This window comes from Choloepus didactylus, chromosome 6, assembly GCF_015220235.1.
Source record: "Choloepus didactylus isolate mChoDid1 chromosome 6, mChoDid1.pri, whole genome shotgun sequence".
Lineage (NCBI taxonomy): Eukaryota > Metazoa > Chordata > Mammalia > Pilosa > Megalonychidae > Choloepus > Choloepus didactylus.
In genome coordinates, this window is record NC_051312.1 from 138883550 (window position 1) to 138898484 (window position 14935).

General features: G+C 46.6%; 1 protein-coding gene across 9 annotated transcripts in view; it reads left to right on the top strand.

Annotated features, from left to right (window-relative positions):
* Positions 1 to 14935, top strand: part of GRAMD1B (GRAM domain containing 1B) — a 195063-nt gene that overhangs the window by 72483 nt on the left and 107645 nt on the right. The window contains exons 3-4 of one of the 9 annotated variants that reach the window (XR_005217603.1): positions 8923 to 9042; positions 9593 to 12871. The exons of 4 other annotated variants lie outside the window; for them this stretch is intronic. Coding sequence is in view for 2 of the 5 variants with exons in the window: in XM_037841786.1 (XP_037697714.1) it covers positions 8923 to 8938 (16 nt within the window). In the remaining 3 variants the exon portion in view is untranslated. Of the gene's footprint in view, positions 1 to 1685; positions 7416 to 8922; positions 9550 to 9592; positions 12872 to 14935 lie in introns of those variants that run through there. 4 more of the 9 variants (XM_037841783.1, XM_037841784.1, XM_037841786.1 and 1 more) reach the window with 4 other exon arrangements.

Here is a 14935-nt window from a genome sequence, read left to right on the forward strand (position 1 = left end):
ACAGGCTTTAGATCTGGGTTTAAGGAGGTTGTCTAGTGTGAACCTCAGGTTTCTAGCCTGGGTAGCACATAAAGGTGTTGTTGTCTAGAGGTTAAGTGCCTGCCTGGGTTGTGGTTCTGTTTGCCACGTGCTCTGTGATCTTGGGCAAGTCACTTCACCTCAATGCCTCATTCTCTTCATCTATAAAATGGGTGTAATAACAGTACATACCTCATAGGTTGTTGAGAGGGTTGAGTGTGTGTGTGTATAATCATTAGAATAGGTAGAGTGCCTGGCACATGGCTAGTATTACACATATGCTTTCTATTATTATTATTATTATTATTATTATTAAAATAGTGGGTAAAGGAAGAAGAAGGGCAGATTTGAAGAGCAGGGATAGTGGTAAGTTTGATTTAGACATGTTGAGTCTAAAGTACCCTCGGAACATGTTGGGGAGAGATATACCAGGTAGTTGGCTCTACCTGTTTGAAGCTCAGAAGACAGGAGTCAAGCTACTTGTTTGGAAATGATTACTGTGGAAGAGCCCATCAATAAGAATGTAGTTGAGGCAAGAGTCTTGGGATTAGTGAAGTTTAGCAGAAGGTAAAGGAAGGAGGAATTTGCAACAGCTTGCCCATTGAAGCCAGAAGTAGGAGGGAGTTCTGTCATAGAAGCAAGAAAGGAGATAGGCAAGAGAAGGACTAAAAGGGATCCTCTGAAGTAGTAATTAAGAGGTCATTGTTGACTGTAAAGGAGTTTTGAGAGAGTTTGTCTGAGGTGAGGGAGAAGAGATTGAACATTGAGAGTTCATTCTAGAGGTTTACCTGGGAAGAAAAGGTACAGGGAGGATACCTGGAGGAGAAGGCAAGGGTGATTGGGGAGACATTGTATTTTAATGTGGAGAGACATAAGTACTTTTATAATCTCTGGAGTAGAAACCGATAGAGCGGTTAAGGCTGAGAATTGCTGAGAGCATATAATTCATTTGTTCATTGAACAAACATTTGTCAGTTATGTACTGTGTACTCACGGAATTTCCAACCCAGTTGAGAGGACAATATTAACACAATTGAGTGTATGACAGAGAAAATACAAACTTGGATATGTGCATTAAAATAAGGAAACATGATTCTATGAGGGAGGGTCTCAGAGAAATTGGACCTGGCTGAGGGGAGGTGAAGAAGGCTGTAATGCTTAAGCTAAGATCAGAAAGATGAGTTGGAAGCAGTGAGATGAGATGAGGCAGGAGCTTGGTTGGCCGTGACAAGATTTGCGTGTTTATTCTGAGAGCATCAGCAAACCACCAAAGGCCTTTAAGAAGGGAGGTGACCAGATCAGATTTGCATTCTGAAAAGATGGCTTGAATTGCAATGTGGAGAAAGGATGGAGGCTGCCCTGGTGGGTAGAGAGAGATCAGCCGGGGCAGTTAAGAGGCCATTACAATAGTTCAGGCAAGGGATAGTGGCCGATTGGATGGTGGTAGTGAAAAAAAAAAAGAAGCAGATGAGTCCCGGATACATTTTGGAGATAAAATAGCCAGGACTCTGGTGAGGAAGAAGAGAGGTCTCCAAAGTTGAGTCCTAGGATTCAGGATCAAGGTGAAAGAATTAACCTTGAATAGGAGATAATAATTGGATGTGGATACAGGTAAGTTCATAGGTGATAGAGGAGGGAGGGGAGGAGATTAGTAAGCAGCAGGATCTATTTTCTCTGAGTAATTGGACCATCTCCTAAGATCATCTAAAATCAAGGAAGGTGGAATGGGAATAAAATTAATTTGGGGAATTTTTGTATCATTTTTTTTTCTCTGAGCAGGTTAAAAGACATTCATGCCTCTCAGGAACTTAATGAGATTTCTTCCAGTTGTGGTAGGGAGGGCAAGTATTCTAACACTTATTTTTTAGGTATAGTCCTAGGCTTGTTGTTTGGTTTACTTATGGGTCCCCACCACCATCATCATCAGCCCATGAGACCCAGTGAGACCCTGGAAGACAGGAACTGTCTCTCTTGTATCTGGCACAGAGTAAGTGGTCAAGAAGTGTTTGTGGAAGTCATGGATGAATGAATGGAGAATGAACTATTGGCATTTGGGGTCAAATGGCAAGTGTCTGGAGTGAGGCAGGACTGGAATCCAGGCCCAACATATGGCTTCCTATTAGAAGGAAAGATATTTTCAATTCTGTTTATTCTATCCCAACAGTTGTCCCCAAATAGCCTATTTCCAGAGCACTGCATAAAGCTCCATCTACCTGCCCCTGTGGACACTCAGGTGATCTCTCCAGGCAGCTCCCTCCTTGAGGAAGGAGCCCAGGAACAAACCCTCTGGGAGCCCTGGCGGCACTCCCCCTCCTCCTAGCCCCAGCAGCTGACATCGCCTGCAGGTTCATCTCCATCCTCCTGTCTGAGGACAAAGGAGGAAAGGAAAGTCACCCACTTCCCAGAGTGCTGCCAGACGCGGAAAGATGGAGGAGGGCTCTGCTTAGAGCTGTGACTTGGGCAGAGGGCAGAGGGGATCCTAGTAATTTGGAAGCTGAGGCTCTCCCACCCTGGGCTCTCCACCTGCCCGCATTTGGTATTGAATGGCAGGCAGGGAGAGCTTATGTGCAGGAGCCCACAGTCGACAGCTGGGGAGACTGCAGTGACAGCACCTCTGCACAGCTCCAGACAGAGCCCCCAGCCCTTGAGGTCCAGGGTGCCATGGGCCCAGCCCTGCCCTGAGCCCAGCATGATCCAGAATGTGCACGCCAAGACCATCTCTTGCAGCACAGCTGTCAAGCAGGCCTGTCACTACCACATCTCCTCCCTGAGGAAGAAGCTGTCCTTTCTCCGAGCCAAGTAGGTGGCAGGGGTCCTTGGATCAGGGCACAAGGACTTTTGCCCTTGGCTGGTTTGGGATCACTTGGAGCTCTCCACAGAGGAAGGATTGGCTCCTATATTTGGAGGTTTTGTAGTTCCTGCCAAGTGATGGTACCCAAAAGGGAGACAGTGAGCTGTTGGAAGAGGCTGAAGATAAAGGGTGAAGGGGGTCCAGCCGAGTGAAGCTGTGCAGCCTGTGGTGTGGAGGGAATGCTGGACTGGGAGATTCTGTCTGCCTCTCCGTGCACCTCCCCAGAAGGAGACTTGGCTCTCCGGGACCTCCTTCCTAACTGCCCAGGGATAATTCTTTTCCTCTCCTATGGCAAAATGCTTCAATTGGCAAAGAACTTGGAGGTCCCCAAGGAAAGGTGCCTTCCACCTGGTTTAAGGTCTCTGGCTGGTGTGCTTGCAGGTATAGCTGGTGATAGGGAACCTAAGAGGGAGGTTTTGGGAGGTGTTGACTTGGTGTCTTCACTTCTCATATGCACTGGTTTGACCACTTTGTGCTGATACCAGAGATGCTGGAGCGGGCTGCGGGGACTGTGAGCATAAACCAGCTGTGGGAGCTTCGACCTAATGTGGGGAGTGGGCCACCAAGCGGGCAGGATCATGGGGCGGTGCTAGACGCTCTGTGTCCTGGCCTCTGTGAGAAGCAGCAGGAGGAGATTTCCTGGAGGAGGAAGGTACTCCAGCCCCTAGGGTCTGAGTTAAATTTGGAAGCTGGAGAGAGGGGCAGGTAAGCTTATGGGCAGCTGTTTTTGTGCATGAAGAGAAAGCAAGCAGTGAGAAAAAGAAAAGGAAGGCAAAAGAAAAGTACAGTGACACTGGAGGTAGTAGGTGACTTGATCTTGAATCTCTCTGTGTCTCTCTCTCAAAACACACACACACACACACACAGGCTTAGATGCTGACAGGCTTAGATTGTTTAGCGAACAACAGTTCTCTCCCCAGGGGCATTCTCAGGGCAGAAATTTCAAGGCTGGTGAACAGGGGCTGATTCCTCACTCTTGAGTAGATGAAGACATCTCAGGCACCCAGGGCAGCGTCTTGCAAAGGGACTCAACAGGTGACAGCAGAATTGGGTCCCACCATACAATGCTGGTGGCAGGGACAGGATTCTGCCAGCAGTGCTTGTGTGGAACTCAGAAATACTTTGAAGACCCAGCGGCCTCAGTTTAAATTCTTGTGCAATCCCTTCTGTAGTGTTATTGGAAAATCATTTTATCCTCTCTGAACCTGTTTCCTTCCTTGGAAAATGAAGATAATTAAAGCTACTTCGTGGAGTAACTGCGGGAATCAAAATGAGCTCAACTAGGAAAAGCACTTAGCACCGTGTCTGGCACATAGGAAGCACGCAGTGAATGGTAGCTTTTGTTATTATTATTATTACTATCAGCAAACACTAGGCTTAGGCTAAGCCTGCCCGGAAAGGGGAGGGTGAGTTTTGAGCTCCTAGAGAACTGGAGTTTGAGAACTTGGTATGGGTAAACCGCAAGTCAGTCCACTGATTTGCATTTGATGATATCTTAGTTGCCAGGGGAAGCCGGTCATGTCAACTGTCCTCACTTTCCCGGTGAACGGCAGCTGCTTGAGGGTGGGGTAGAGAACCCACCAAACTGAGGGCATGTGGAAGTGCCTCTCCATGCACAGGTGGCCCTGCCGGGGCTCTGTGGGGAGCACAGACTAAGAGGCGCTGCCTCAGCTGCTTCAGAAGAGCCCCAGTTTTGGAAAAGGCTCACTTCAGTCAAATGCTGCAGCGGATGCATTTCATCGTACATAACTCCTAAAGGGGTCCCGGGTGTTCTCACTGTAAAGTTAGGGCAGCGTGGTGCCGGAGGGAGCACAAGCAGAGCGCAAATCGCCCAGCAGGACCCAAGCTCTGCCTTCCTCTCTGTTAGCGACATGCCGCTCATGCCTCAGTTTCCCCACTTGTAAGCTGTCATCGTCTCAGAGGCCTTCTCTCTCCACCCTGTCCCGGGAGGTTTTCTCCCCCTCACTTGCACCACCACACTGGGTTACTTTCTGTCTCGGTACTTACCACATGTTATAAATATGTCTGTTTGCTGACTTGATGTTGTCTGTCTCCTGCAGTCATCCTTAAGCTTTATGAGAACAGGAAGTTGGGTACACACTTCACTAGTGTGTACCCAACACGTAGCACATGCCTGACACATGGTAGGGGCTCAGTAAATGTTTGCGCAGTGAGAAATGAACAACTGAATAACTCAGGGTGTGTTTTTTCCTAGCCTTGGCATTCTGTGATCATGGGATTCTGTGACAATGACCCAAATTGAGGGCCACCGACTAGCCCTTATACAGCTATTAATCTTTGTGAGATTTCCCTGGTAACAGATGTAGTTTGATCTGTGACTGCCCCTCATGTTTTCCCCTTCTTCTGATCTAAACATGCAGCCGCTTAGGTGGGGCAAATGGTCTTGTGGAAGACAGTGTATCCGGCCTGCGGAGAGTAGAGGAATAGGACGTTTTTCAGGTCTGGGCTAAGCTCTGACTTTGGGGTGCAGGGCGGAGAAGCAAATAGGCACTTCTGTCTGTTCCCTCCCTCCTGGAGTTCTCCATTTATAGCTCCTTTCTGGCAATCCTGCTTTTGCTGTCAGCAGAACTGTCTGCAGGTGTAACCATCACCTGCTCTGTGTTTCTCTTACCCTGGCATTTCTTCTTTTCTGCCTGAGAAAGGGAGGTGGTGGGGGGTGTTATTAGTTACAACTCAGCAAACTACTCCCTCTCTGCTGATGCTGTAGTTGGGATTTCTGTTTGGACAATGGGCAGGGTGGATGGTGAAGTTCATTCCCCAGCTGATTCCCTACTTCCAGAGGGAGAGATCCCGTCATCCCACGAGCCAGGGGGAAGAGGGCATGTGAGTGGGTGACAATTCAGGGGTTCAAGGCAGAGAATTCAAGCTCAGCCAGCCCTGCTTTGTACTGCAGTCTTTGCCTCCCTCTTCCTCCAGGGTTGAGATGCAGTCGGGGTCCAGAACCCCTGAGTTCTCTTCGCAACACCTCGCTGATTAATAAGGTAACCTTAGAGTGGCCGTTTGTGGGACCCACTCCTTGCTTTCTCACTTAGGTGTTGAAGAAGTCTTTGCACCAGGAATCGATACTCCAGCTTGGTTGCAAACCCCTGTCAGTAAAAATGTTTTGAGCATGTACTGCCAAAAGAGATGTACAAATTTATTTTATACATAACTATTGTACAAAACATTTTGCATAATGTATGATGTACTTAAATTTTTAAAGGATGAGATAAAAATAAATATAAACATATAAGTTCTGATACGTGTTTTCTGCACTGCCATGGAGAATTGTACATGCTCCTTTGGAAATGAGCGGCCTCCTGGGGAGACCATGGTTCTAAGGCAGTGGTCCTCAACCTTTTAATGTGCTTCAGAATCATCTGCAGAGCATAACCAGTATGCAGATTCCTGGGCCCCACGCTCAAATTCTGAGTTGTGTGGACTGGAGTTGGCCGTGTCCCAGGTGATTCTGACCAAGGTGGTCTTGGACCAAGCTTTGAGGAACAGGCCATGTAGCCCCAAAGCCTTCTATGATCCCTGTTTCAGTTGGTGTCAAACACACCATTTCCCAAGGCTGGAGCAGGGAAGGGCCCAGGTGTCCCTCCCATTCCTGGCCTGTGACATCAATTTTAGGGAGCCTCTGGTGTCTGTTTATGCCCAGCCTGGGGACACTCATATGAGTGCACAGCTTCTCTTTTTCCCTTACCTGTCTTCTCGGAAGCCCGAGTCACCATTCTACAGCAAGGAGAAAGGTGGTTAGGTGTGTAATTAAATTAACCATTCCATCTTATCTGTCACCAGTCATGCAGGTTGCTCAATGCTTCTTTTCTTCTTATCCTCAGGCATGGGAGCCACAAGTAATTAACTGCTGGGTTCTCTCCCATTCCTCTTTAGGCTGAAGGTGAAACTTCCATGGGGAGGCAAAGAACCTATCATGGTAACCCTGGTTAAAAATGGCCCAGGGGTGTGGGGTGAGGGGTTGAGGTGGTGGACAGTGTTTGTGAGTTCACACCTGCCTACTCCTCCCCTACCCACCAAAACAAAACCTCCCTGTGTCACTCTTTATACGAGCAAGATGGGTAAGTTAGTAAATAGAATTTAGGGTTGGACTTTTGAAACTCCTGCTTCATTCATTTGATCCCACCACAGACTTGCTGTGATATCCACAAAGTGAACAATTCTAGCTGCTCAGCTCCCTGTTCGCTAGAAATGAAATATCTGTGACCCGTGTTTCCTTTTCTGGGCATCTTAAACAGTGGGGTGGAGTCACATCTGACTGACGGTACAGGACAGAGACCTACAGACGGGGCAGTTAAGAAGGAACTCAAGGAGGCATCTATTCTGTATTCCTTCCTAACTCATGAATTTCTTCTTCAGTTCCTATTCAAATGGTCATTTGCCTCTCTGTGAATAACTTCCATTGTGGGAAATTTGCTAAAGAAATTAATTGAGCAAAGGAATCTACGAGCACATACCTTGAGGTGTGAAACCAAGACACTGTGACGTGACTGTGTGCTTAGTTCGTGGAAACAATCTGAGTTCTGAGGTATTATTTGTTATTTATAGTAATAACTACTACTTTGAGGGCTTATTTTGTTCTAGACACTGTGCTTTACATGTGCAATCTTATTTAATCACAATAGCAACCCATTTTCTGGATAAGGTAACGGAGGCTTGGATTGTCTCCTGCTCCAGAGCTTGTAAGTGGCAAGCTGGGATTCAACTCCAGAGCCCAGGTTCTTAGTTACAACGTTCAGTTGACTTCCCTTTGAGCAAAGACACGTGGTTATAGGAGCGCTTGGGATCCAGTGTAGAACCTTCCACTTTTCCTTGGATCTGATGGTACTTTCTTTGCCAAATTCCTCACACAGAAACTCCAGATATGGAGGTGTGTGAGAGATTCTAAGAATCTACAGTGAAGCTTACCCCTTGGAAAGTTTCAAGCCCAGGGAGTTTAGGAAAGAATCAACAAGAAGAGAGTAGGACCTCATTGATTCTGAACTTCAAATCCTGTTAAGTATGGCTTAGGGCCAAGTAGTTTTTTTGTTGTTGTTGTTGTTTAATCTTTTCATCAACTTTGTTGATTTTGAGAAGTGCCTTAGGATTTTAACAAGCTGTGTGCAAGAAAGTTCCAGTACGTCTCTTTCTTTGACAACATCTCTTTCTTTTTGGTTTCATGATTATGCCCAAGCCCCAGAACTGAGCTGTTGTTACTCTTATCTCTCTGCAGGTACCAGGGGGAGTCCCCTTTCCTTATTCCCCTTAGGTATTTTCATGAGTGGCAAAGTATTCCACCTTTCTTTTTCTTTCTCCATGGGGCTTCCCAGCACCCCTGATTGAGCCCGGACAGGAGGGAGTGGACACCTGAGTCAGCAGGCAGAAGGCAAGGGCAGCAACCCTGGGGATGGGGGTGCAGGGGTGTCTTCTGGCAGGACGACTCCCACTTAGCCTTGTAGGAAGACAGGAGGCTTGGAGGAGGGATCTGCCAAAGAAAAGGAAGACTTGCTGGTTGGAGGAGCTGTGCCTATGGATTTGTGAGTTCTTCTTATCTCCTCCCCTCAGATTCCTCTGGGGCCAGTGATTTCTTCCTTGGACATTTAAACAGCATTTTCCTTGGCCCGTATTTACCTTCCTACCCAAGGGCTAAGTGCACCTAAGTGCCGTAGCGACAAGACTTCCAAGCCAGGGCTGGTATCCCTAGGAAGAATGCTCTGGAAGCATTCCCCTCCGCATTTTCTTCTGTGTGTTGCTGGCTCTGCATCTCCTTTGCAGTCACAGGTCCAGGGCTTGGCAGAGACCCGTAGCTGCATCTTTCAACCTTGTTCCCAATAATCTAGAAGAGACGTGAGCGCTAAAGGACAAGACTCTTGACTTGGAGGCTTTCCCAGTTTCCCACTTACCTTTCCCATGTACTGTACTGGTGGCTACAGAGAAAGGACGGGAGAAGGAAACCACTCTCCCCCAGCAGGACTCCTGAGGCCACTGCTTCGTACTGGACTGTCCAGGGATCAGTGAGCATAGTCTGTCCCCTGTCTTATCATATTTTTTCTCAGCTGGATCAGTACATAGAGGGTGTCCCCAGTGGCCTGCACCCAGTGATGTCCCAATGGCATCTTCCGTCCTGACTCTGCCCCCAGCACCTGCCTCCCCAGTCGGCAGGAGCCTGTTTACTGGTGAGATGGCTTCGTGTGTGCACGTAAAAGGTCCAGGCAGTGTCATCAGTCCCATCCCCTTCCCTGCTGATCCCCTGCCCAGTTCATCCTGTGGCTTCTCATGTAGTCTCATCCCGACCCCCTGTGTGATAAGCTCGGAAGTCATCTGCAGCCCGGCTGTGGGACTTTTGTGAAAATTGGTATAGGCAAAAGGGTATACTGCTATGGCAGGGAGTGGGAGAATTATCTGCCTTATGCTTCTGTGACCCTTTCCATTTTTGAAGTGCTGTCACAAATTTGTCATTTAGAATTACAGTACAGGGACCAGCTGCTGGCTGGAGGGGGTGTGACTGGGCCTGGAGATGGTAGGTAAGAGAAGGAGATCAGACCAGAGCTCACTTTGCATTTGCCCCCAGTGCAGGTGTAGGAGGATGGGACGATAACATTATTTTTGTTAACATTCATTGAATGCCTATTATATGTCAGTCACTGTGCTCTCGTTTAAATTTCACCCTTTCTCCATGAAATGTTATTCTGAAATATTATTATTATTATTACCTCCATTTTATAGATGAAAAAGCTGAGGCTTAGAGATGTTCCGTAACTTGCATAAGATCATGCTGCTATTAAATGGTGGAGCTGGAATTTGGATCCAGGCGCGTGACCCTAGATTTCAACCACTGTGCTACCCTGCCCTCTCCTGTTCCAGAGGCTGATGTCAAAGGTTGTATCACTAACATTCTTATTGCTTGTGTGGTCTCAGGGAGGGCTGGTGGTTAAGAGGATGGGGCTCCCCTTTGCCTTTCTTACTGTTTTACCCTAAGGAACTCAGGCATGGACAAGCACTGATATTAGCAAAGACCCTCAAAATGTTCAAGGTAAGAGCATCCGGAAGCAACCCACTGTGGGAAGCTGATGGCCTCCCATTCCCCGTTTGTCAGTGCAGCCACGAGTTGCACCTGAGCAGCCCTTCTGCTCTTCTTTAATGTCTCCCTACAGCTAAGGGTGCACCATTCCAGGCGACTGGCCCCTAAGACTTAGTGATTTTCTTTTCTTAATCCTCACTTCCCATCTCACTCCCTCCTTGTCCTGACAGCATCAGAAACTCTTCCCATGCTCCCCACTGCACCCGACTTCTCCAGAGATCGTTTTAGCTTGGCAAGGCCAATTCTGACATGAACTCTCCAGCATTAACCCCTGGCTCTCTAGCTTTCCTCACGTTGGGTAGTTTTTATTCATCCACAGCTTCTCTCAGACCCTTCAATAAGATCTTCTTACTGAAATGCCCACTCTCAGTCTTTAGTTGCCATCTCTTTTCTCCTCCCATTTCCAACCCTATCAATTTCTGTAATTTTCTTCGTGACCTTTCTTTCCATCTTTGGTCTCGTTCTAACTGTTCTTCGTTGACTCAAGTTCCCCCACATGTCCATCTGAATGTCCACTACCATTCAGTACTACGCCAAATTGTCTCTGGTTATAATTGTTTGCCCAGATCCTCAGCCTTTTCTTTATTCTAATGACTGCCTTGCCCCACCTTTTCAATGCCATTCTTTACCTACTGTTGTAGGTGTTTTTGTCTTCTGCCCCTTATATACCTCTGCCATCATGAACTCTCCGGGAGATTTAAAATTTCCTGCTCCAGTGTCACGTGGATTAGGGGAAGACTGGAAGTGACTCACTGAATGACACACACAAAAAAGCTCCTAACACTTGTGTTGTACTTGTTGTGTGCCGGACACAGTTCTAAGGCCCTTACATACAGGTTATCTCTGTTCATCTTTGTAGTAGCCCATGAGTGAGTGATACTGTGATCTGGTCTTAGATCAGGAAACGGGGTGGGGGGCACAGAGAGGCTAAGTAACTTGTCCAACGACAGTCACACAGTGGTCGAGTCAGAATTCAAGCCTGAGTGGTCGAGCTTGAGAAGCATGCTCATCACCATTGTGCTCCACGACCCCTTGAAGCAAAAGACAAGTGAGGTCACCTTCCAGTCACTCGATCAGGCAACGTGCACACGTCTAGGAACAGGCACACGCTCCCCTCTTGCTCCTTCACACTCCCTCTCTTTCTGTCTTCTGTCTCACTCTTCCGCTCTCGAGAGAAGCTGTCATTTTCTGTATGTACACCATGTGGCCTCTCAAGGTCTTCCTTTTATCTAGTCTCCTGCAGTTCAGTGAATCCCTCCCTGTTTCTTTGTCATCTTTTCAGTTTACAGTCAGCACCTGGACTCTAGAGAGAAGGGGTTTTACCTGTCTGAGAAAGAGGAATCTGACATATGCATGTAGGCTGTGGACAGGCACTGAGACCCAAGGTGCACTCTGTGTAGTAAAGCAAACATGGCCGCACGACTGCCTTTACTCAGAGAACTACATATCCCATGGTGCAGCAGAGGGGAGTGTATCTGACCAGGGTTTGAAACAGCCTGACTTGGTTTCCTTGCAGCTCTTCCCACCATGAGGCGGCTGCCAGGGAAGCTCTTCTTCCTAAAGAAGCAGGTGCTGTGTCAGTGTCCGGCCTCTGAGCTGTCCTCTGAGAACCAGCACGAGTACTCCCTTCTCCCCTTTTTCCACTCCCCTGTCGAAACTCACTCTAGCCTCTTTTAAAGCATCTGTTTTTGTTTTTTCCTCAACTTGGTGCATAAGTCCAGTGATTAAAGAGTAACCAAACAATACCTATGGTAAAGTAACTAGGACAATAATTGCCCTGGAGAAGAGAATGATGAGGCATTTTTTGTTCTCTTTCCCTTTCTTTCTCTCTATTTACTAAACATTAGGCAAAATGGAATGAGCTGAAATTGCAGGAGAGGGAACTTCTGCTCTCTAATTCAAAAAGCATGTGTAGAATACACCAAGGAGATATTTATCTTATAAGGAAGTATTTAAAGTCCTTTCTGATAAAGCAGTGGAGGTATGGACTTCATGGCTTCTTAGACACTTTGCATCAAGTCTTCTTTCCTTTTCCCCTTCAGTGTCGTTCCCTTTTCTGTCTTCCTGGAATTTTCTTTGGGCTCTGGGGGAATATATTCCTTCCCCCCTTTCTCATTAAAGCCTCGTATTGTCCCCCTTTTACCCCTGCCCCATCGTCTATTCTATAGCTGGTAGCTCTCTCCCTACTGCTTTGAGGTCAAGACATACAGATTGCTTTGTAAAATCTATGCAGGTGCTTCTGGCTCAGCCGCTCTCCTACCACTGTCAGCTTGTGTTCACCATGCAAGGCTGGGTCACACAGGCCTTGTGCCTTGAAGAACAGGGAAGGCGGAAGTTTTTGGTCATTTGGGGGGCTGCCTTGGAACTGGGTGGACTCCTGTTAACAGGTCGGATTTCTGTGAGACTGATGAAATCACAGCATCCTCCTTCACGGTTACCTGCCTTCTGCTCGCCATCTGTTTGCACGTTTGACTGTCAGCCCAGGAACAGAGAGGACAGCAGGCCACTGCAGTAGCCAGAAGGAAAATTCCAGGCCTTTGAGCAGAAAAGCTGACATGCGGGAAATTGGCTCTGCCTCCACACCTTTGTTTTATCGTGGGATATGATGGAATACCTCTAGAGTAGTGCTTGCAAAGCCTCAGATCCTTTACAAGTTGATCACGTCTGTGACCTTACTCTAGAGCTTATAGAAACCAGGCAATGAGTCAAGGAAAACTAGTCCTTTGGCCTAAATGAGACTCTGCTGCTCCCATACTTGCCCTGTTTTATATGGTTTTATGGAACTCAGTGCTCCTTTCTTTGTGTGGTAGTTGAAGCTGTATGTACCCCAGAAGAGATCATGTTCTGAAAAGATCAGCTAATCCATTCCTGTGGGTGTAAACCTATTGTGGGTGTGGACCCATTGTAAGTAGCATCTTTTAGTGAGTTGGATCTTAAGTTGAGATGTGACCCACCTCATTTGGGGTGGGTATTAATCCTTTTACTGGAGTCCTTTATAAGAGGATAAAAGAACACACAGAAAAAAGGCCCCAGAGAAGCTCAGAGAGGAAGCCACTGAAGCCAGAAGCTGGAAGCACTGAAACCCGACAGAGAACAGAGAGACCAGCAGACATCGCCATGTGCCTGGCCATGGGACAGAGGAGCTGAGGATGGCCAGTAGCCAGTCTTTGAGGAGAAAGCATTGCCTGCTCATGCCTTGATTTGGATGTTTTCATGGCCTAAGAACTGTAAGCTTGTAAGTTAATGAATTCCCATTGTAAAAACCAACCCATTTCTGGTATGTTGCATTTCATCAGCTTTAGCAAAACTAAAACACTTTGTTAATAGAGTAAAATGAGATTGGAAAGGGAGAAATGATAAACTCTTTGCTTATCATGGCTGGGAAAAAATACTTCCAGGAACCAGGATGCAAATCCTCTCTTTTCCCCCCTTTATTTTAATCTTGGTAGTTGACCGATTTGATAGGGTGGCTTGCTCTACTTTTTTGCCTTAGTAAATCGAATAAATGAACATAAGTAAATCTTTGATGATTCTTGTTAAAGGCAGTTTTCACTATGCTTTTTTTTTTTTCGCTGTGCACATAGGGACTAACCTGTGGGTAGTCCCAAGATTTTTTCCTGATGCTTAATAATGCATTTTTTTTCTAATTTGCCTTCTTAAAAAAAAATGGGTCCACAGGGAAATATAAAATTAATTGAGGTTTTATATTCTCTGTGTCTAGAGTAATGGGGAGCAGGGTTGGGAACAGATTGAGGAGGAAAGAAGTGAAGTGATGAGAAATTTGGTAGTTTGATGTTTATGGAAGGAATTTGGAGTTCCCTGCTGTGTTGTACTGAATGTGTGACCTTGGGCAAGTCATTTAAATTCTCTGAATCTCAGTTCTATTACCTTCAAAGTGGGGAAAACAATACTCACCTCACAGAGTTACAATTCATATCAAAAGAAGTAACGGATTTTAAAATGCTTTGTAAATTATGGAGCTCTGTACGAATCTGAGTTATTTATTATTGTTTCTGTCATCAAGCCAGATCCATGAATGCTGCATAAACTGGTAGAATTGTTGTTGTCATTCATTAGGAAAACTCTCTCCTAGTCTCTGTCAGTCTACCTCAATGAGAGGTTTTGTTGTAAAGTCAGGCTTGAACAGAAGCAGAAAAGAATGAGGGGAAATGTAGGTGGAAAAGGATGTGAGATCACTCATCACTGCCTTTTTATTCCTTTATGTTTTAATCTATTTAACCCTTGCTCTGCTTGGTTTTCTGCACTCCAGGGGCTGGGTTGGGAGAGTGGTGGGGAGAGGAAGGTAGGGGGAAATGAGGAGAGATCATTTCTCTCTGGATCTCTCCATTTCTGAAGAAAAATGCCATGTAGAAAGAGGGAGATGGAGTCCATGCTTTGACCCTGTGGCTTTTTTTTTTTTTTTCTTGGGCCTTAGTTGCCTCATCTGTAATATGGAGCTGAAATTAAAGGTCCCATCCACCTCTAACTTTTGGGATCTGAAAACATAGGCCTGAAGGAATGAATGTCCTTAGCAGGGAGCCCAGATTAGCATGTTAGAAGAGCTGGTGGCGCTGGAGATGAGGGAGGGGAAGATGATAGGAGGGAAGATTCTTTAGGGATATCCAAGTATGCTGATCTATTTTTCCATAGGTTATTCTTCCTGATCGAGAGACAGATGTCCAGAGAGTCAAAGGGTGTTTATTTTTAATTCACTGGCAGGAAGATCAGGGGTTCAGTAAAGCATAAAACCTCGTTTCCTTGCTGATTTCCAGGAGAGGCATTGTTCTTTAGTATTTATGCCGGCTCGCACCAGCAAATGCATGCAGCAAATGTATACACTGTTTTTTTAGTATATAGTCCTTGCACTTTCCCAGAAATGTCAGCAGCTCATTGTCCTGTTCTCTCTAGGGCCTGGTGGGGTGCTCTGATTCCATCCCCTGGCTGCCCCTGATGGACCCAGCCTATCCCAGGCTGCCTGGGTAAAGTAG